Source organism: Sus scrofa, chromosome 4 (genome assembly GCF_000003025.6).
Source record: "Sus scrofa isolate TJ Tabasco breed Duroc chromosome 4, Sscrofa11.1, whole genome shotgun sequence".
NCBI classification, from domain to species: Eukaryota; Metazoa; Chordata; class Mammalia; order Artiodactyla; family Suidae; genus Sus; species Sus scrofa.
The window spans coordinates 25,749,403-25,773,609 of NC_010446.5; the positions used below are offsets into that span (position 1 = coordinate 25,749,403).

At 34.1% G+C, this 24,207-nt stretch overlaps 1 protein-coding gene across 6 annotated transcripts in view; it reads left to right on the plus strand.

Annotated features, from left to right (window-relative positions):
• The window catches only part of CSMD3 (CUB and Sushi multiple domains 3), a 1,223,593-nt gene that overhangs the window by 1,101,539 nt on the left and 97,847 nt on the right, over positions 1-24,207 (plus strand). For all 6 annotated transcript variants that reach the window (XM_021090582.1, XM_021090583.1, XM_021090584.1 and 3 more), the window contains 5 exons: positions 12,106-12,186; positions 13,412-13,525; positions 18,636-18,824; positions 19,198-19,344; positions 21,762-21,950. In XM_021090582.1, coding sequence (XP_020946241.1) covers positions 12,106-12,186; positions 13,412-13,525; positions 18,636-18,824; positions 19,198-19,344; positions 21,762-21,950 — 720 coding nt within the window. The remainder of the gene's footprint in view (positions 1-12,105; positions 12,187-13,411; positions 13,526-18,635; positions 18,825-19,197; positions 19,345-21,761; positions 21,951-24,207) is intronic.

The window sequence follows — 24,207 nt, forward strand, 5'->3', positions numbered from 1 at the left end:
TTATTTTTAAGAAATATTTTTAAAAGGCCTATAATATCTTTTAGGTCACCTTTTAAAGCTATTGCCTTTACAATGAAGCTGTATTTGGGGACAAGTATATTTAACTCCATGAAGTCTCATCCTAAAAGAGACTACTGTAGATATAAGGATACATTTTATATAAAACAGAAATCACAATTGCTTTGAACCATTTGACCCCATTGCCTCATTCAACCTAAAAACCTGACCTCCTTTCATATTTCAATAGATAGAGCACTAAGCTCATAAAGTGTTTCATTGTTTGATGTTCAGAGAACATAGGGGGTATATTTATATATACATGCTAAAAAACAAACTGGTGAAACTTTTATGAGGAAAAGTTAATGCTATTTACTTTTACTTAAAGGACTACTTGGTGATTACTTAAATGATTAAAGGTCATGTCAAAATTGCTGGCTGTATTTTGCTATTTTGTTATATGTGTACACTCATCGATAAGATGTCTTCTAAATTCTTTGGTATTTTACTCTTAATCTCCTCCAGTGAAAGTCCATCAGGAATGCCCCTTTATTTTATTTTTCTTTTTAGAGACAGATGGGTGGCATATGGAAGTTCCTGGACTAGGGTTGAATCAGACTGCAGCTGCCGGCCTATACCTCAGCCATAGCAATGCAGGATCCAAGCCTTGTCTGCGACCTATACCACAGCTTATGGCAACACTGGATACTTAACCCAGGCCAGGGATTGAACCTGTGTCCTCATGGATACTAGTCAGGTTCATTACCACCGAGCTACAATGGAAATTCTAGGAATGCCTGTTTAATTAAAGTTGGATTTGTAGGCTCACTGTAATGAGTTAGATGACATACCATGAGGAATCTTGAGGCATCTCAGTGAGAAGATGTTAGGAGAGGCTTGTTACAGGATTTGGGCTGTGCAAAATGGTTCTAGAAGGTTCAAGTTTCAGGTTCTAAGAGGAATATTGGTCATTTTAGAAGTTTGGACAGTGTCCTTGCTTTTGTTTTTTGTTTTGTTTTCTTTGTGCTCAGACATGATTATGGAAAATTCTTGTTTTGTCTTTTTTCCAACAAGGTCGAATAGTTATCATATGTGAAGTTAGTTATTAGTTTTATTGTTCATATTGAACAGTAGAACCCTGGTCTATCAGTTAGAGCCAGGCCAGCTCAAAGATGACAGTATACAGGGGCTGCATTTTGTTTTCTTTTTCTTTTTTTCTTTTTCTCTTTTCTTTCCAATACGCAGAATAGTTTAAAGTGAAGGGTAAAAAGCTAAAACACATTCCTTGATAGCTAAAACAAACCAGAGATTTGGTAGTGTACAGAGAAAGGAAAATAGAGTCTAATAAAGAACAAGTTGTCACTCCTATGTATTCTCTAATCTACTAATGTACCAAGCAACACATCCATGTAAAAAGAGACTTTTGGCACATTACTGTTCAGACTCTAATGATCTCAGTACTAGACAGGTACTTTCAGTTAGCTACTGGACTATGAGGAAATTGCTTTATGGAAAAGATATTGGAATTTTCTTATGGATAATTCAGGAGATTTCCCAATAGTTTTGTTTACTATACTTCTGTTTTTCCATCTCTAGGAAGATACCAAGTAACTTTTTATTGATCCATTCCCAATAATAGAGACTTTGTCTCATCTCTAAAACTACAGATGACATTTTCTCTTAAGTTCTAAGATTCTCCCTTATATGGGCAGAGAAACAGACTGATTATAAAAAATCAATAGATAAAAAGTGATATTTGTGGAGTTCCCATCGTGGCACAGTGGTTAACGAATCCGACTAGGAACCATGAGGTTGCGGGTTCGGTCCCTGCCCTTGTTCAGTGGGTTAACGATCCGGCGTTGCTGTGAGCTGTGGTGTAGGTTGCAGATGCGGCTCGGATCCCGCGTTGCTGTGGCTCTGGCGTAGGCCAGCGGCTACAGCTCTGATTCGACCCCTAGCCTGGGAGCCTCCATATGCCGCGGGAGTGGCCCAAAGAAATAGCAAAAAGACACACACAAAAAAGTGATATTTGTAATTTAGGCACCACTAAAACTTGGCTATAAGGTTCATGTCAACTCACTAGGAGACTTTCTCCAAAATGGAAAAAAAAAAATCATTTTTTCCCTCTTAATTAGAACTTGGAGAGTGTTTATTTGATCATTCCTAACTCTTCTTTCAAGTAGAGCTGCCTAAAGTTTTTTTACATAACTTTTGAAACAGGAGTTCCCATCATGGCTCAGAGGTAATGAACCTGACTAGTATTCATGAGGAAGCGGGTTCAAATGGGTTTGATCCCTGGCCTTGCTCAGTGGGTTAAGGATGCAGTGTTGCCCTGAACTCCGGTATAGGTTGCAGATGCGGCTTGGATCTGGCATTGTTGTGGCTGTGGCACAGGCCAGCAACTATACTACCGGTTCGACCCCCAGCCTGGGAACTTCCATATACCACAAGTGTGGCCCTAAAAAGACAAACAGACAGACAGAAAGAAAGAAAGAAAAAGAGAAAGAGAGAAAGAAAAATAACATTGACAAAATTACATAACTGAATATGCAATTACCAGTGCTTTTCCTCCTCCAAATTTTTCCCAAATCATGAAATTATCATAGTTGAACTAACCTGGGTCACCACTGAAGTACACCAATGGTTATAGAGAACTTCAAGTTTATAAAGGAACATAGAACATTTTGTTTTCCACCTTGAGAAACTTCTGTATCCTTATTTGACAGAAAGGTTGTGCACCTGTCCTTCTTTGATTTAGAGAAGGAATGGCAATTTGCCAGTGTCCTGTTTTGTCATTTTTTTTTTAAGAAGACTTTAGCTTAGATGCACTGAAGTAGATAAATTTAGCATTCTTTTTGGGAATTAGGTTGGATGTTTCATTACAAAGAATATAGGAAATTGAAAATAAACAAAAATATTGCTAAAGTCAAACCCTGAGGTGATTTTAAAAAACAAATTTGTTAGGCCAAGAACTAGATGTCTATATACATTTGAATGAAAACAGAGCACTATTCATTCAAACAATAGTCTCCCTCAAAAGATACTGACAAGTAGGATATGATGCTCTCTCCTTGCATAATTATTAAATAGTCAATGGTGTCTTAAAGGTGAATGGCATGTCAAAAAAAATGATTCATCTAAAGAGAACACATATTTACCTCAAGTGTAGATTTGAAATGTGTAAATACACATGTTTTACAGCTTTTTTATGAATGAGCATCACTGAGAAGCTGTTTCTAAATAGAACAATCAATCCATGGCAAGCATGGACTAATATATATGCTCATACTATTTAAAATTTTGATGATGCAGTTTAAACATTTCATTTCTGGGAGTTCCCATTGTGGCTCAGCAGTAATTAGTATCCATGAGGATGAAGATGTGGGTTCCATTCCTGGCTTCATTCAGTTGGTTAAGGATGTGGCATTGCCATGAGCTGTGGTGTAGGTCAGATATGCAGCCCAGATTCCCTGTGGCTGTGACTGTGGCTATGGCCAGCATCTGCAGCTACGATTTGACCCCTAGCCTGGAAACGTCCATGTGCCGTAGGTGTGACCCTAAAAGCAAAATAATAAAAAACTTAAAAAAAATTTCATTCTAATAAGTCCACAAATAACAAATGCTGGAGGGGGTGTGGAGAAAAGGGAACCCTCCTGCACTACTGGTGGGAGTGTAAACTGGTACAACCACTATGGAGAACAGTATGGAGGTACATTAGAAATCTACACATAGAACTACCATATGACCCACCAATCCCACTCTTGGGCATATAGCCAGACAAAACCCTCCTTAAAAAAGACACATGTGCCCACATGTTCACTGCAGCACTATTCACAATAACCAAGACATGGAAGCAACCCAAATGTTCATTGACAGATGATTGGATTAAGAAGATGTGGTATATATATACAATGGAATACTACTCAGCCATAAAAAAGAATAACATAATGACATTTGCAGCAACATGGATAGAAGTAGAGACTCTCATCCTGAGTGAAGTAAGTCAGAAAGAAAGACAAATACCATGTGATTCACATATCTGGAATCTAATATAAGGCACACATGAAACTTTCCACAGAAAAGAAAGAGAATAGACTTGTGGCTGCCAAGGGGGAAGGGGAGGAAGTGGAAGGGACTGAGAGCTTGGGGTAAATAGATACAGAATGTTGCCCTCGGGCTGAATTAGCAATGGGATCCTGCTGTGTAGCACCGGGAACTCTGTCTAGTCACTTATGAACACGTAATGTGAGAAAAAAGAATGTATACATGTATGTGTAACTGGGTCACCATGCTGTACACTAAAAAAAATACATATATAAATAAATGATAAAAAATAAAATAAAATGGGGTATAACATTAAAAAATTAAAATTAAAAAATTAAGTATATAAAAATTTTTTCATTTCTGTCTGAAATTGGATGTGTTTTAGTTTACCTAACTGCACTTCTCTAGGCCTTCTCTTTCTTCTTTCACTCCCAAAATAAAGAGATTAGAATAGCTGATGTATAAGGTAATTTCTTACTCAAATAATCTGTGATTCCTACTCATACAATATTGGATATATTCATTTTAGAGTTGTTTATTTGTTTGCAATGTAACCAAAGAATATACATGATAGAGGATGATATCTTTCTGAATTTAATTAGTTAGGAGTTAGCATTTATTGAATATGATTTCCAGGGTAATGTGTCAGCAGTTTTGAGACCACAGACATGTGTAGCATATACTATATATGGCTATAAAATGACGCACTAAACTCAAGGACTTTATGTTACAGTGTAAAGTACATCAATGTAAAATGAAGAATATTAGAATTTTCATTTTTTTATATAATGATTATTTTTTTCCATTATAGCTGGTTTACAGTGTTCTGTCAATTTTCACTGTACAGCATGGTGACCCAGTTACACATACATGTATACATTCTTTTTTCTCACATTTTCAGCCTCCATTATAAGTGACTAGACATAGTTCCCAGTGCTACACAGCAGGATCTCATTGCTAATCCATTCCAAAGACAATAGCCTACATCTATTAACCCCAAACTCACAATCCATCCCTCTTCCTCCCCTTCCCCTTTGGCAACCACAAGTCTGTTCTCCAAGTTAATGATTTTATTTTCTGTGGAAAGGTTCATTTCAAAATATAGTCAATTTAAATTAGATAAAAAATGAATAGGTTGATATTCTGGGAAGTCACATGGGTTCTAGCCCTTTGAATAACATCAAGTTTGTGAATAAGATCATATCAGATTGAGATTTTATGTGTTCAAGGCACATCTGCCATCACAGCAGCCATGTCCATGTTAATCTTTGCCAAACAGGGGATTCACTCTCCCTTTGAAATAATAGTATGTGTAGGTGCTATTCTAAGCATTTTACTATGTAGTAACTCAATCTTAGGTTTATGTTTATTTTACAGATGTGAAGAGTGAAGTACAAAGCCTTAGCAATTTGCCTTAAGGTCATAGAGTGAGCAAGTAGCAAAGCCAAGATTTGAACATAGTTTGCTTCCAGACTAGATAGTAGATCAGGATGTTTTGTGCACAGAAAATTACTCAGAGACACAAATCGAAGGATATATGTTTTTCTGTGATGTTGATTGGTATGATAGAAACCTCTTCAGAAAGAGGCAGAGCTGAAATATTTATTTCCCCATTACTGCCTTTAATTACCATACATCTGAGGTATCACATCTCAGACCTTTGACTTATACCCTACTTCTACCAACCAAGATTATATGCCTAAATTTAGATCACAATTATTTCAGTAATTGTCAAACCAAAATGTCTTCTATAAATAAAAAGTGAAACTTGAGAAATACAGAAAGTATTAATATTTTCTCTCTCTTTTTTTTTCCTTTTCATGGCTGCACCTGCAGAATATGGAAGTTGCCAGGCTAGGGGTCAAATCAGAGCTGCAGCTGCTGGCCTACGCCACAGCCTCAGCAACATGGGATCTGAACCACATCTGCAACCTACACCACATCTTGCAGCAATGCTGCATCCTTAACCCACTGAGCAAAGCCAGGAATCAACCCCATATCCTCACGAATACTGTGTTGGATTCTTAACCCACTGAGCCACAATGGGAACTCCTAGAAAGTATTAACATTTTATCAGGGAGTTCCTGTTGTGGCTCAGTGGTAATGAACTCAACTAGTATGGGTTGAGGATGCTGGTTTGATCCCTAGCCTTGCTCAGTGGGTTAAGGATACGGTGTTACTGTGAATTTTGGTGTAGTTCACAGACATGGTTTGGATCTGGCATTGCCATGGCTGTGGCATAGACTGGGAGCTGTAGCTCCAATCTGACCCCTAGCCTGGGAACTTCCATATGCTGTGGGTGTGGCCCTAGAAATACAAACAAACAAAAAACAGTTGTTCTTATTTATTTGTGAACACCAATTACCTGGAAATCTAACCTGATATTATAAGAGCTTACCTTTACAGAGCACTTACTATCTGCCATCAAGTGCTTTGTATGTATAAACCTTTTGATCCTTATAGTGGCCTGTTGGGGTGGCACAAAATTAGTGCCATTATCATTATATTTTACAAATGAAGAAATGTGAGTTAGTGGGTGACTAACTTGCCCAAGATTTCCTAATTCGTCAGTATTAGAAGCAGATTTTAAACCTAGAAAGTGTGGATCAAGTCCATATTTAATATTCTAAGAATGTATTTCATATGTATTTTTTACTTATTCACCATTCCTTCTATTTGTCTAGCATTCATTCACTCAGAAAATATTTATCAGATAGTGCTCTATCAGGTACTATATTATGCCCTGAGAGTTTAGCAGTTACTAAGATAAACAGCAGTCTCTGCTCCCAGGCAGTCTCTTTTTTTTTTTTTTTTTTCTGTTCATATCATCCCATTAAACTCTTTTTTTAATTTCCGCAATACATTATTTTTTTCTACTGTATAGCATGGTGACCCAATTATACATACATGTATACATTCTTTTTTCTCATATTGTCAGGCTCCATCATAAGTGACTAGACATTGTTCCCAGTGCTACACAGCAGGATCTCATTGCTAATCCATTCCAAAGGCAAAGTAGCAGGATATAAGATTAACATTCAGAAACCAGTCGCATTTCTGTATGCTAACAATAAAATATTAGAAAAGGAATATCACACAGAGTCTTACATTCTTGCATTCTAGAATGTAAGAATGCAAAAGAAAAAAAAAAAAAGGATAGTTAACAAATAATTCTTACAGACTGAAAATCACCAGAGGGAAAATAGAGAGATGTGAAACAGAGTAACTGCATTATCAGTGAAGATGTCTCAGTTCTAGTCAACCAAAGACAGACTTCTAAAAGAGATAGGAAGATAGGTTTTAAGAAAGCAAGCTAAATGAAAGTAAAATGAAATAACATGTTTAGACATGTTATCAAATGTTACAGTGTCAACTATTTAAGAGCTATGTTGATGTAGGGAATGGAAGAGACTACAGTAAGGGTTCAGTTTGATTTGAGTTTCCAGTTTGTGATGAAGAAGTGAAGAAATGTGGTTTAATGTATTTATGAGGTGGGAATGGCATCGGTAGGTGGGTGATACAACAAATCAGGGGTACTCAAGTTTTAAGTGGAGAAGAGGAACTACCTTTGCTTATATGCAGCTAAAAATTTAAACTATTTAATAGGTGGCCTGAAGTTAATTAAACAAAGTTAGAAAAAGTCTTGGAAATCATAATCAAGACTTTTAATTTCAAGTCAAGTCATTTGGGGATATTTGTGAGTTTTTTTAGAATCAATTAACAATTGTTTGTTTATTTAACACCCACTGCAATAACATTACTAGTCTCCAGACACCCACGTTTGTCCCCTTCCAATTGTGTTGATTTCTACTGTATCCAGAGTTATTTTTTTAAGGAAGAAATCTGATTATTCCCAAATATAAAACTCTTCATAGATTTCCTGTTGACATCAGATTAAAATAAATCTTGAGCATGGCCTGTAGATTCCTGTCAGATATAGCCCTAGTTTACCTCTCTTTCTCATCCCTTCTCATTTTCCACAGGTCCTCTCACCCCAGCCTCCCTGGCCTCCCTCTTTGCTGCCTTTATGCCTGCTGATTCCTCCAGTTGACTTATTCCTCTCTGTGAGATCTGTCTCCTCGACACGCACACACACACACACGCACATCTAGTTTTAATAAGTTCAATTCTACTCATTAATGATATTATTTGATTAATATCTCACAACAATTAGTGCCTATAAGGACGAGATTGTGTCTGCTTTGTTCACTATTGTCTTTCCAGAACATATGATATGGTGCCTGGCACATAGTAGGCCTTCAACCATATATATTTAACAGGTAACAGAAGGAGCTGTGCCAGACATTATAGGAAATGAAAATATGTGCCCAATGTTCCCCCAAAAGCTAAACACGGAACAAGAATAATAGATCGGTTATTAAGATTGTCTACTCAAGACAGTAGAAAACTAAACGTTAAGTTTTATGGTACCAGTTTCCAGATTGGCAAGGTTGTAAAGATGATAATATGGAGTAAGAAATTAACATACAAATACAAGGGGCCTGGGAAAATTGGGAGGAAGTACAACAGACACCTCACAGGAGGGATTGGTGAGAATTAAGATAATATATAATATTATATGTGTAATCTATAGGCTTTGAAAAGCCACTCGACATTTATAATAGGGAAATGAGATCATCAAAATAATCTTCCAGACCTGGTCGATTTATCTGTAAATGTGGGAGAAAAATGTAGGAGTTTTCAAGCAAAATGTAGATCAAGTTTTGGCTCAATGAATTGGACAGACAATTCACCCATTTTTAAATTTAGAATTCCTTTTTGCAACATGGGTATATTTACATGTATCTTGATATAGTAAGTTGGTAATTAAATGAAATAACTCATGTAAAGCACCTTACAGTGTCCGTGGCACACAGTGGCTTCTGCATAAGTACTCTCTACCTAAATCCCACAGACTGGGTGGCTTAACCAGGCAGAAATTTTTTCTCTCATAGTTGTGGAGGGAGGACTTACAAAATCAATGTATAGAAAGGCCATGCTGTCTCTGAAGGCTCTCAGTGAGGATCCTTCCTTGGCTCATCCTGGCTTCTAATGGTAATCAGAAATCTCTGACATTCCTTCACTTATAGATAATTTACTTCATTCTCTGTCCTTGTCACCACATGTTTTTCCTGTGTGTTCATCTCTCTGTCTCTTTAACTGTTATAATGACAGGAACCATAGTGGTTTAAGGACCCACCTTAATTCAGTACCTCAATTTAACTCATTATATCTACAACAATTCTATTTCCAAGTCATATTCAAAGGTTCTAAGAAAGACGTAAATTTGGGAGGACACTATTCAATCAAATACAAGAGGTATGATGGAATGACAGGGCTCTACACTGAGCTATGGGACTCAAGAACTGAAAGACACTGCATGCACTTTAAATTTATTTTAACAAAGTAACTAGTAGAAATTGGTAAGATTGAAAACAGAATTATTGGCAGATGTATGACAACTTTTTGTAGTACTTTATCTTCAAGAGTCAAAAGAAAAACAAATGCAAATAGATGACTTTTATTTTTCTCTTCTCCTTTGCAATATAATCAAAATTACATAGTTCAGTGCTGAAAAGCATCTCAGGTCCTGTTTAGATCCCATTCTATAGCACTCTGAGGCACAATCGTTTCTATTTAATTCCCATCTGCAGTTTTAGAGTCATCTTAGGGAAGGAAACCTATTTATTTAGATACTCTTTCCCTTTTGGGGAAACCTATGTTTTGTGTGTTTTTAGCAAATATTTGTCAGATTATAAGCAAAGTGATAGGAGCTAATTGTGAAAAAGACAGATAAACAGTATCCTCCCTCATGTTATTTAAGTAAAGCTTAGATGGAGTCACAATGAAAAAGTAAATTAATAAATGGAAAATAATAAATTTTGAAACAGGTCATGATTACATGTGCCACAAAAGAGTTCTGTGATTATAAAATAACAGTAAAGGGAAAGTAGGCAGTGAAGAGCTCAGAAAAGATGTTTATCCTGTTGATAATAAATAGGGAATTGAGATACAAAGTCAGACTTTAAGTCAAAAGAATTGGTGAAATCATTTAAGTGGAGATTGTAGAAAATTTGTTCAAAAGAAAGTTTATTCAGAACTCAAATCTCCAAAACTGGTGAAAATAGGATTGTTCATGAGATGCAGAAGGCAAGGACATTATGCCTCCTCATACCCTCCATGACACCAAGGTGATCCCTTGGCTGTAGGGACACAGTTTATAAAACTGCTGATGCTAATAAAGAACAGAGAATAAGAAAGAATTTAGTTCACAGCACACATGTGGTCTTGGGGTAATAACATAGTATCTTTAAGCATCATCTTCATCATTAATAATTATTCCTAGGGAGTTCCCATTGTGGTTCAGCAGTAAGGAACCTGACCAGCATCCATGAGGACGCAGGTTGATCCCTGGCCTCGCTCTGTGAGTTAAGGATCTGTCATTGCCATGAGCTGCAGTGTAGGTTACAGACACAGCTTGGATCTGCCATTGATGTGGCTGGGTGTTGGCCAACAGCTACAGCTCTGATTAGACCCCTAGCCTGGGAACTTCCATTTGGTGCAGGTGCAGCCTCTAGTCTGTTAATCTCCCCAAATGAATTATCTAGGTCCTTCTAAGCATGTTCTACAGATGACAGGAGTCATGGATTTCTCACTAATCAAAATGTGCTTTTTCTTTAAAATAATAAAATAATTTCTGATTAGCATAAATATTAATAACTGCAGGAAAATGAAAATAAAATAATACACATATGAGCATCACTATACTTCTCTTTTTTATATATTTCTCTAACTTGTGAGTTGCTTCTGTTCTCATTAAGATCAGATAAAATGCTCTCCTCTAAAGCATAATCTGATAAGGATTTTTCTGTTTAGAGCTGTCTGTCTTCTTCTCCCCTTTCTCTTACTTCTGGCATTTCTTACAACACATTTAATTTTGACAGTTGTCATTTTTGCTTATGTCTCCTCCTCCATCTGAAATGCTCTTATGCCCACGATTTATTATTCTTCGTAACTGGAGAAATCTTACCTATCCTTTAAAATTTATCTCCTTCATCTCTTTTTATCAGACTTTTCCTCAACTGGTCTACTTAATACTCCCTGGGACTCTAATAATACTCTCACAATAGAGCCAGTATTGAAAATATAGGCTTTGAAGTTGGAGGACATAGGCTGGAGTCCTAGATAAGCCCTGTACTAGTTGTGAGATCTCTGGCAAGTTACTTTGTTTTTTAAGCCTCATTCTTTTTATTTCTGTATTGAGGTATATGAAGAACTTAACCTAATTTTAAGTAATAAAATTAAGCACATAAATACATTTTCTTCAAATGTTATAATAGTGTAAAATGTGTCTCCTGAATGAATAAAAGTATATCCCATCCTTTGAAGATAACTAGTGAAAATAAGTATTTAATCAAGCAAATTATTGTGATATAGATATCAAATGGGGCCAGGGGTCATAATGCTTAAATTCATAGCATTTAAGTGACCTTTTTTTTTTCAGTGACCTTTAACTTATGCCGAATAGGAACCTATCTGATCTAATGAGATGACTTGTTCAAGCGATATAGATAATTAGAAACATAAAATTTAGCAAATAGATACTTTATAAAAGAAGGCTCTGAAACAGATGGTCTATGTTCAAATCCCAGATCTGCCATATTATAGTTGTGTGAATTAGAAAAATTCTTTAACCCTCTTAACAGTTTTTATTTTATAAAATGGGAATAATTATAGAACTGGTGACATAAATTGTGTAATAAGTAAAATTTTTATGAGAACTATTAGCATTAAAAGTGTTTATAATTTATCTGGAATAGAATAAGCATTGAGTACTTGTTTGCAATTATGACAGTGTGCTAGGCATTTTGTCAGTGCAGGGGATTCTGTCAATATTCCCTCAATTTTGTAGCAATTTCTAAAAATAAGCAGTTGAAACTTGATAAATTCTACCATTTATTTTTATTCTCATGAATAAACTTTATATAATTTCCTTTTTTTTCCACAAATATGGATATATGTAGCTGCTCAGAGAAAGAATAAACACATTGTCTGTTTTTATAGCCTATCAACTCAGAGTGTGTCAACCTCCACCACCCGTACCCAATGCTGAAATTTTGACGGAAGATGATGAATTTGAAATAGGTAAAGTCTGTTAAATTACTTTGAAAAAACAAAACAAAACACCATGACATTAACAGAGGTTTTTACTTTAAAAGAAATAAAAATAAATAGTAGCAGCCTGTCTTAGACCTTCTTTCCCTGTTTTGATGGGGATTGTTTAGAATTAAGACTGGGTAGCAGTGAAAAGAGGAAAGGAGGATTAGACAAGAAGATAGAATTCTGTATTTCCAGGAGGTACAGTTAGTGCAGGAATTTGAATCATATAACTATTCTGGTAGTTCCTTTCAAATAATTCTTTTGCTGCCTTCTTGTAGGAAGTTTTAACTTCCTTAACTATAGTCTTAACTACTGTTCTTTGCATTCAAGCATAAGCCTGATATGTACAATGAAGATATATGTGGGATGTATTAGAAGACATGTTTTATTTCCATATCCTTGAAAACAGTTAGTTGTTCATGTTCAATCTGATCATAAATAAAGTCCTTTTAAGACTGAGTTGGAGTAGTTCCCATTGTGGCTTAGTAGTAACAAACCCAACTAGTACCCATGAGGATGTAGGTTCTATCTCTGGCTCTGCTCAGTGGGTTAAGGATCTGGCATTGCCGTGAACTGCAGTGTAGGTCACAGACATGGCTTGGATCCTGTGATACTGTGGCTGTGGTGTAGGCCAGCAGCTGCAGCTCTGATTTGACCCCATCATGGAAACTTCCATATACTGCAGGTGCGGACCTTAAGAAAAAAAATTAGTTGGAAATTTAATCCCAATAATTTCTTATAATTTAAAAAAATATGTAATAAAACATCTTAATGTTTCCATAATAAATTTTATCATCATTATCCTATTTTGATTAAGAAGTGTAAGAAAATATCAGAGACCAATATAAATCTAATCTTAATGGCAATAACTAGGAATCTTTTAACTGCTTGATATATTTGTAATGAATATCTTACCTCTCCCAACTGGATTATTTACTTACTACTCTTACATGTATCTAGCCAGATTGCCTCAGTATAGTCTTACTTGTATTTTATTCTTACCTTGAGTTCTGATTGATTAGTGCTTATTCCATACTAGTAGTTCAATATTTTGAATATAATCTCTACTTATAATTAATAGAATTTAATTTTTATTCTAATTGAAAATGAATGCAAAAATATTCTGATTTTGTAATTGATACATATGTTCATTTTAATCATTACCTTGTTGCTAATCTGAAGTCCTCTTTGCCTCTTTGTTTTTAATTAGGTGATATTATTAGGTATCAGTGTCTTCCAGGATTTACTTTGGTTGGTAATGCGATTCTGACATGCAGATTAGGAGAAAGACTCCAGATGGATGGAGCACCTCCAGTTTGTCAAGGTATCAATTCTTATGATTATTTATTTCTAATATTTGATTTACATTTAATTCAATACTAGAAAAATTGAGAAAAATCTATTTTTATATAATTATAGATTTAATTGGCAATGTTAAAAATTATACAACTCAGAGGTAGTATTTTTAACTCTGTTATTTCTCAGATTTCACTTTAAACATTTCTTATTCATCCAAAGTGAATTTTTTCTAGTTTACCCCAAAGTCTTTTTAAATTATTTTTTGTTGTGAAGAGTGGAAATGGAGATGGAAAACAAGAGAAATCACTTTAAATAAAGGTTCCAATGTTGATTGCAAATAGTTTCTGTTCTAACCACTAGAATCATTAAACTTTATTGAGCACCTGTTAAGAATGAGGATCTGAGGAAACAACCAACCAAACAAAAAAATCGTAAAGGTCCCTGCTGTGAAGGCAACATAGTCTTAGTGACATGACAGCCATACAGTTTGTAGCAATATAGTGTATAGAAACAGGCTGTAAGGCTACAGAATGATATCATTTTAACCTGTTTAAGGGACAGGAAAAGCTTGATGGAGGTGTTGCTCCTCGAGTCATGGTTTGCAAGTGAGAAATGAGACCTACTTTGGTAGAACTGAGATGGAGAAAGGGTGGTCCAAGTTAACGGATGTACATGCAAAGACACAAATGAAAGACAGTGAGGTATGGACTGCAAGGAATTTGCGATGTTACAAGGACAAGACCAGGATGGACCTTGAATGATGTGCTGGAATTTTGATGTTCAAGAATCATGTATTATTAATTCGTGTAGCTATTAGGGCCCATAGTATTGCCTAACACAAAAAACTAGTTGTAAATATTGGGTAGTCTGATTAAAATCACATTGAACTTGATTTTCCCTCCCTAGATTTTCTTGAATTACTTCCTTCATTGGGTTTATTCTTGAGAAATAGAAATCTGTTTTCCATAAAGTGTCTTAACTGTTACATTAAGTTTAAAGCAAAATTTCTCTTTATTATTACAAACAAGCTATAAGTAGGAATTAATATCTGATTTTTTTTTTTACTTCAATGGAGCCTTCACAAGAAGATAGAAAGATTTTCAAAAGGGGCTTTTACGGTATCAAAAAGAAAGATGTGTTTAGAGGTATAAACCAGTGCCAATATGAGAATTTCCCTTGGGCGATTTTAGAGGCCATCTAAAAGTTGGTTATATATTCTCAAGTGTATCACCTATGAGCTCTCGGACGGCAACATTACTTTTTTTTATTTCTGGATCCCAATTTAATATTATTTTTAATTTTTAAAAAAGAAATCAATCCTCTTAATGTAGTAATTTCAGAGTCTCTCATTGCTCAAATTTTCTGTATCTTATTTCTAAAACCAGAATTTCCCATAGATGAGTAAATGTATTTCTTCTTATTCTATCTGCTGTTAAGAATACTGAAAAAAGATAATAAATTGTGGCATCATAATAACACTCCAAGTGCTAACTAAAAGTTAATAAATCACTCCTTAAAATGAGTCTGTGGAGTTCCCGTCGTGGCACAGTGGTTAACGAATCCGACTAGGAACCATGAGGTTGCGGGTTCGGTCCCTGCCCTTGCTCAGTGGGTTAACGACCCGGCGTTGCCGTGAGCTGTAGTGTAGGTTGCAGACGCGGCTCGGATCCCGCGTTGCTGTGGCTCCTGCATAGGCCAGTGGCTACAGCTCCGATTCGACCCCTAGCCTAGGAACCTCCATATACTGTGGGGGCAGCCCAAAGAAATAGCAAAAAGACAAAAAAAAAAAAAAAAAAAAAAAAAAAAAAAAAAAAAAAGAAAGAAAGAAAAAAAGATAAAAAAATAAAATGAGTCTATGCAAAATTACTATATTAATTAATTGACCCAGGCACTTAAGCTGAAAAGCTGACTTAAGATTTTTGTTTGAGTTAATGCACAAGTTTGCTAAAAAAAAAAAAAAAATAGCCATAATAAATAAATAAATAGAACTCATATGCACTGTTTTTATCTATTGTAAATTATTTGATTTGTTTTACTTTTCCTAAAATGGGCTATGTAATTTTTATTATTCTTCCATGAATCCTTTTTGGTTGTGCATACCACACTTAAAAAATTGATAGCAGGAGTTCCCCGTCGTGGTGCAGTGGTTAACGAATCCGACTAGGAACCATGAGGTTGCGGGTTCGGTCCCTGCCCTTGCTCAGTGGGTTAACGATCTGGCGTTGCCGTGAGCTGTAGTGTAGGTTGCAGACGCGGCTCGGATCCCGCGTTGCTGTGGCTCTGGCGTAGGCCGGTGGCTACAGCTCCGATTCAACCCCTAGCCTGGGAACCTCCATATGCCGCAGGAGCGGCCCAAGAAATAGCAACAACAAAAGACCAAAAAAAAAAAAAAAAAAAAAAAAATTGATAGCAGTTTTAAATATGGTGCTCTACAAAGGGTTTGATATAAATGAAATGAAATGTGATTTCATTTGATGGTTAAAAACATGGGGTCCATACAGCTGAATACTTGAGACTTTGTGCACTTGAAATTTTTTGAGTACCATTTTCCTCATTTGCATAATAGGAATAAAGATCATACGTACTTCTTAAAGTTGTTGTGACAAGTAATTGTTGTGACAAGTAGGTGATATAATTCACAAAATGTGCTTAACAGTAATTAATTTGGAGTAGCAGTATTTACTCTTATTCTTGATGATTATCTTGTTCTGGCTGTATGTTGGCTAGTATGATAATGGGTTAATTTGTGTGTTTACAGTAAATTATATTAAATCATATCAGTTTTTCAAAAGTAACATGGAATACTTTTTCAGTTAAGAACATTGAGGCCAATAAGATGCAGCACTTGCTTTTCAGTAACAATAGCCTAAGAAGAAAGATTTTAAAAAATGAGGAAATCATAGCCACAAAATCGCTAACTGCAATAATGGAAGCATATGTTATAGAGGCACCAAGAAGGACACCAACAATTTTGTTTGAGTTGATGGTGGAGAGGTTCGGGAAGTGTGTCACTTGATCTGGGCCTTGAAAGACACTAACATTTCAAATGCAGCAGATGAGAGAAATACATTTGAAACAGAAGCACTAACAGAGGTGCTAAGTTCAAAAGGTTATAGGTCATCCAGTATGTTAGAAGCATTCTATTTCAGAGGAGGAGCAGCAGAAAACAATGCTGGAGAAGTAGGCAAGGGCTGAGCTTAGAGGGTTATGTATCAAGCTATGAAAGTGCTGAATGGTTTTTCCTAAGGGATTAACATGCTCAGTAACCCAGTTACTTACTTAACTAAATTTTTCAGAAGTATGAAATAGTCCGGCAAACACTAAATAAACCCTTTCTTAAAATTTACCTCAACTTGTCATATGATTACATATGTATTTATTGCAATATGCCATAACTGAATATTTCCCTGTTATTCATCTTTGACTCAAGTTTTCCACTCCATTTCTAAACTTCAAATTTGTTTCTTTTACATTTTTTTTTTACTTTGTGAAAAGTAAACATCAGGTTTCTCTTTTCTAGACTGAGAATGACCTAAGATAATTTATTCAATATATTTTTTTAAATTTTGAAATCATACACATGAAGCAAACATTTCAGTTTGAAATAGAGGTAAAAGCTAAAAAAATAAAAAACAGCTCTTAGATTAGCTGCACTACATTCTATAATCAAAGTTCAAATATCTATGTATTAAGTTATGACAGATTTTATTGTTATTTCAAGTTATTAACTTGATTAAAGGGCTATTATATATGTTGCCATAATTCACTATTTTACTAACTCTTTTCCACCTCTACACTACTTGAAGATTTTATAACTCAAAGTATCTCATTTCCTTGCACCCAGGAAACAAAAAACGATAAAAATCCTGCATCTATTCATCTGTGTTCCAGAAACTACATTTGGTGTTTCCAAGCCTACCTTATTCAAATAAACATTGAAACACAAAGATTCTATTTAAGATAGTCATCTAATTATTTTGAGACACAACATTCCAACTCCAAGTTGGAAGTTGCTATATAGTAATTGGATTAAGAAATTACATAAAATGAATTTCCAATTTGCCAAACCCTCCAAAGTTACCTACTTTACCCTTCACTCCAGTTGCTCGAATGTTTCCATAATAATACTCAAAAATAGGTCCATGCTATATTTTAAAACTATTTAGTAATGATGCACATAGAACATTTGACTGCAGTGGCTACAGTAGCTTCTACTGTTTTGACAAGTAAAAAGTTCTTTATTGTATTGAACTAAATCCTGTTTGGTGTATATTGTTTCACTGCTACACTTTTTTGGGCTATACCAAATAGTTCCAGTACTCTTCCTACACCTTAGAAGCTCAAATTCTTAAAGAAAGTAAAAAAAAAAAGGCTGAAATGGTGTCATTTAAGGGATAAGGATTTGATCATCTTGTCCTCACCCTTGTTCTAAATGAAAATTTTAGTCAGTGTTTGTATTATTTAGTCCAATGTGTAATGCACTTGAGGCCAACAGCTAGTTTATTATACTTTATACATTAACATATATGCACACATTGTCAGCATGTGTAGCAGAGATATTGTTATGAAATAAGAAGAGCTTGGGATTTGTTTTACATTTATGGTCTGGAGATAGTGAGAACTGAAAGGTAACTGGTGACTTAAGCATATTCCTGAGATCTGAAGTGGCTTTGTCTGGAATGAATACCCTGAGACAGGTCAGTTTCTGTCTGTCCTCTCATACCTGAGTGAGTTAAAGTTTGAGGACAGAAGAAAAAGGAGGGAAGAAAAAGAACAGAGCAGAGACAGACAAGAGAGGCCGAGGGGAGAAGGCCTAAGATAAAGGAAGGTACAGAAATAAGATGAAGAAATAGAAGGAAATAAATGGCTCTCTTTTAATTATCTATATATTTATTGCCCAGAAAAGTAATGTCTTCCATGTGATAAAAAGAAATTAATACCATAAAATTTTAGTCTTCCCCCCATTTTTTGAACTGCAAGCTTATTATACAGGTTGTCTTCTTATATTTATAGCTCGAGGTATTGTCTCCTTTATTGTTATTTAATATGAAAGCAGAATACTCAGTATATTTAAAATGCAATTTTCTCTTAGGTCTAAAACACTAGCATTATCTAATGATGTATTTTTTTGTCAGTGCTCTGTCCTGCCAATGAATTACGCCTGGATTCTACAGGAGTCATATTGAGCCCTGGATATCCTGACAGTTACCCAAATCTTCAGATGTGTGCTTGGAGTATATCTGTGGAAAAAGGATATAACATCAGCATGTTTGTAGAGTTCTTCCAGACAGAAAAGGAATTTGATGTTCTTCAGGTGTATGATGGTAACCATGGGTTATATTTACTGGCTATTTATGAATTCCTTTCAAATTCTCTAATTACACATTCAGACCTTCAGTATCAACAACTACTTTAATGACTTTATCTCATCTTATGAATATTTTAGAAGTATCAATATCATATTTACCTACACACCTTAAGAAAATTGTAGTTAGCTTGATTGTTATAAAGTGTAACTACTTTAGCTATGGAATTAAAATGTTTGAAACAAACATTTCATATTATGTTTTAAATTATTTTTGGTGAAGTAGATTCACTCTGGATCAATTTCATTAGATTTAATACTATTCTAAATATATAAAATACTAAAAATAAATTATTCAGTTATATCTAAATTGTATTATTTTCTTTCTTAAGGACCAAATATTCAAAGTCCAGTGCTTGTTTCTCTCAGTGGAGATTATTCATCTGCTTTTAATATAACAAGCAATGGTCATGAAGTATTTCTTCAATGGTCAGCAGATCATGGTAATAACAAAAAAGGCTTCCGGATAAGATATATAGGTATGTGATACTTATAACTTCAGTGCATATCTCACCTGCATCCTCAGTATGGTTGCAACTAAAGAGCACAGACACTGACACTATTCAGTTAGACATGAATTTAAATCATAATTCCTCCATTGAGATTTCTTGAGCAAGTTATGTAATATCTCTATGCCTCAGTTTCCTCATTGTAATGATAATAATACTATATATTTCCTATAATTTTTGAAATGATTAAAAGCACTTAAGGTATTTATGACTTATGTAAGTTAATTATAAAAAAACTGATATTTTTAATGTTTTTTTCCCCCAGTAGATAACTCCTGGAACTTTCACAAATATTAATAGTGTTAGTAGTGTATATCTGATCTACTTAATATAATGACTCTTCTAAATGAAAGGAGGAGTCTTGAAACAAAAGATAAACATACAGTGGTAAAAATTTTTGTTTTCATTATTGCCCACCTATTTGTGATACTTGCTAAAATATATTAAATATTTAAAGAGAAAATGTTGAATATGTCATTTGAAAACCTTTAGTTTTGAAAAATAATTGCTTTATCATCATCGATTTTCATTGAGTAATATTTTAAAAGACATGGGATGAAAATCATTTTTAATATCAAGATAAAATCGCTTTTTCTATATGCCTTCATGTTTGTAAGTTCTGCTGACACTGAGCCAATCAATGATTTTTCTTGTTAAGTATATATAGTTTTCTACCACGCGAAGATTAAAAATTTGATCTTTTAAATTTAATTTTTTAATCTTTTAAATTAATTTAACCTTAAATTAAGATTAATCTTTTAAATTAATTTTAACTTAATTTTAATCTTTAAAATTTATTTTTTTAAATTACCATCCTAAATCATGTCAGAGGCCATGGGTATGTGCTCAGTAACAGGATGCTTCACAACCAATTAGCCATCTCTTTCTATACAGTGTTCAGGCCATGTTTCGCCAAGCCATGTGTGATTGCTAATCACTTCTACTGAAAATTACTTCCTTAAATATTTTGTAAATTATTATCATACAACAATTGTAGACATAAATATTTTTGAATTCTATTTGCAAAAGTAAACTCTCAAATTTTACTCATTTATATAAATTTCCATATACATATACAATATAAAAATAAAACAATTTTTTGTCTACTTTGATTTTAAAACTGTAAGATGATAGTTGGACTTTAATTTATCAACAGTTTATCTTTAACATATTAGAAGTAACTTGTCTTTGACATTATATTATAACATGCATACAACTTTTATCCTATGATAGGTATCTATTAAATTTTAAAAAACGAAATTAGGCATGCAAATAAGAAATGTTTAAAAATTGAAATATATGCCCAAGTTATTCTTAAGAGTTTTCATATTTGAATCAAAATTTATATCACTTGAACAATGTAAATGTCTTTTTATTAAGGTTGTGCCCAGAGACTATCTAAAATTCAGTACCCTAAATTATATTTTAATGATTATAATAACTTAAAGGGAAAACCTTTTAAATTCAACAATTACAAGCATTAGATTTACTATATTAAAGACTAGTCCTTATTTATGTTGATATTCATGACAAAGTTGGATGTAAATATAATGAAAACGTCAGTTTTAGCCCTAGGAACAGCTTGACATATTGAATATATATTTTTCCTTTAGAAAATGACAGTTTATGACATATATATTCTAAGTCCAATCTGTTTTTTACTATTTACCCCTAAGGTCTCATTTTTCTCAGATGAACACATTGAGGTTTCAAAGGGTAAATGGATCCTGCCAGGCTGAATATTCTCAAAAGTACATATATATGAAAAAGCCATTTGACATTATCTTTTGACATTTCAGTCTTTGGGAGACGAAAAAAGTTTTATTTTATTGACATTTTTTATCACCGTATGTAAGCACTCTTGACAGCATGGAAACTCTTTAATAAAATGAAAGAGAGGATTACAGAATATGGTGGGTCTATTTTAAACACCCACCAAATGAAATGCATGACCCAACATGACATAGGTGTCTGGAGATAATTTCAAAGTGACATGTAAACAACATGTTCTAAAATACTGCTACCAGACTGTGGCATTTAAGCCCTTCAAATGACAGGATATATACCACTTCCAAAATTCAGTGGACTATTTGTAGGGCTTTTGAACCTCCAGGGTATTAAGAAAGTATGATGTCATTTCAAGTCAGGCAACATCTTCAGTGACAATAAGAATTAGAATAAAGCCCCAAACACTTACATCTCCTAAAAGTTGTGTCAATGTATTGTCAAATAGATGGAAAATAATATGTTGTCCAAATGAAATAAAATTCACATAGATGGCAATTGACCTATTTTTAGTTACTAGTATTTGTTTTCAAGGATCTATAATTCTGAATTGTAAAGAGTTTTTGATTAATTACATGGTTTTTTTTTTTTCTTTTAAAAAGCTTTCTATTGTAGTACACCCGAATCACCACCTCATGGATATATTATCAGTCAGACAGGTGGACAGCTTAATAGTGTGGTCCGCTGGGCCTGTGATCGAGGATTCCGACTTGTTGGGAAGAGCAGCGCTGTGTGCAGAAAATCTTCCTATGGATATCACGCATGGGATGCACCGGTCCCTGCTTGTCAAGGTGAAGTGTTATTTTATTTTATTTTACTTTTGCTTTTTAGGGCTGCACCTGTGGCATATGGAGATTTCCCAGGCTAGGGGTCGAATCCAAGTTGTAGCTGCCAGCCTATGCCATAGTCACAGCAATGCAGGATCCGAACCGGGTCTGTGACCTACACCATAGCTCACAGCAACACGGATCCTTAACCCACTGAGCAAGGCCATGGATCGAACCTGCATCCTCATGGATACTAATCAGATTCATTAACTGCTGAGCCATGACGGGAATTCCAAGATGACGTATTTTAACTGAAAATGGATAAGCACCTTAATAAAAGATTAACCCCATTTAACTTTTTCATGTGGATCACTGAAAGTTCTAGAAATATAAATATTCAGAAGAATATTATAGAAACTTCTAAGGAAAATAAGGGTTAAAAACACAGAATGATAAATTTGGGGAGCATGAGACACATTGTCTTATAATTCTTCATTTGTTGTCATGTGATTTATGTCTATGCGTTACCCACTTATATTCATACTTTACTCATACATCTACCATTCTCATCACTTTGTTGTCAGAAAATGAATTACCCAGAGCTAGAGTTTGTGTTAGTGTGGTGTCTGCAGAGAGAAATGAGCAGAAGAGCGAGCAGGTTCACTGAAGACTTTCACTCCAAGTATGCAAAAATGTGCTTCCATAGCAACAAACTTAAAAGAGGAAAATGTACCCAATTACCACATTATTTTTTTCTTCACTGTTTGGTTAACTCAACAGAGATGTCTTTCATTTTCATTTTATTTTGTTAAAACTCAAGGCACTATCTGAGCACTGTATCCTGCTACAGCAAAAGAATGACATCAATAAATGGCACATTTTAGAGCTTTGGACTTGGTCTTTTGTTTAAAAATAGTTGAGTCTCTTAGCTAGCTATAGTCATAAAGATAGGTTCAACATCAATTACACAAGAAAATGTAATGTCATGGATTTTGATAAATTTTAAATATTTAACATATCACATTGTTTTGTAGTATGAAATTCAAATTTATATTAGATTTATTTTATCCAACATGTAGCAGTATATATAACAATTATGAACCCTCATATTAAAAAATGCAGGATACTTTCAGTTAATAAATCATGATACCTATAATCTACTTATTGGAGGCAATTTATATCAAACTAATAAAATGCAAAACATATCAATTAAAATTTAAAATTAATAGTAAGTTAAAATAGCAGAGAATAGTTATTTTCAGATACCCAAAATAGTTTATTTTATCTGTTAAATTGTGATTTCTAATTTAGGAAAAGATACCTCTCAGAGGTATATATAAATAAATGAGAAATGAAATAACTGTTTCCTTGCTTTGTTGATGCAGAAACATTAATTACTTATTAGTTCTGGGAAGCATAATAACCTTAGGGGTTACCAACTTTGAGGGTACTGAGTTCATGTAGAAGAGATATATTTTAATAAACTATCAAAATGTCTCTTTTCCTTTGACCAATGAATAGCAGGAATATTTACAAATTTTTAGTATTAAATAATTTCCTAATACTGGCTTGAGAAATTACCATGATCTCATAATTTTAGAATCACAAGAATTTAAAATATATCTAATACCTTCCGAATCATATTTATTTTAAATAAACATTGAAATGCTCTGAGCTTTGAACAATTAAACTTTACATAAGTATGGATAATCTATATATATCTGATCTTCAAGAAACCTTTAGTGAAAATAATTAACTCTTAGTTAAAATTTAAAAAATTATTCCAACTTTCTTTAATTTTTAAATTGCTTTGTAGAGTAAGGACTAACTATAATTTCATTGATTTTTTTATTTTGGTATAGAATATGACATTTACTTATGGAATCTTTTTTATTGTTCTTGATTTGAATTTTTTCTATAATTAGAATAGGTAAATCAAAATACAGCTGGAAAATATTTTTGGCATAGTAAAGTGATAAAAGATTTATAATTTAAAGAGCCATTTCCAAAATTGATCCTTTATTTTCCTTGAAGTAATTTTAAAAGGTTAATTATTTTATAACAGTGTTGGTTGTATGTGACCCTGCAGAGGGTTCTGTTTGGACCTAGCTAATTAAAATGAAATTGTTAAGTGTCACTGGGGAGAGCCATTCACCAATGCAGTTTTTGTTTTGTTCCTAACTTGTTTTGTATTCTTCAGTCATTTTTATTCTTCTTGTCTCTTCAGTCTCCTTATACATCCTCATAGACATATACTTGAGCTATCGCTACACGATGTGAA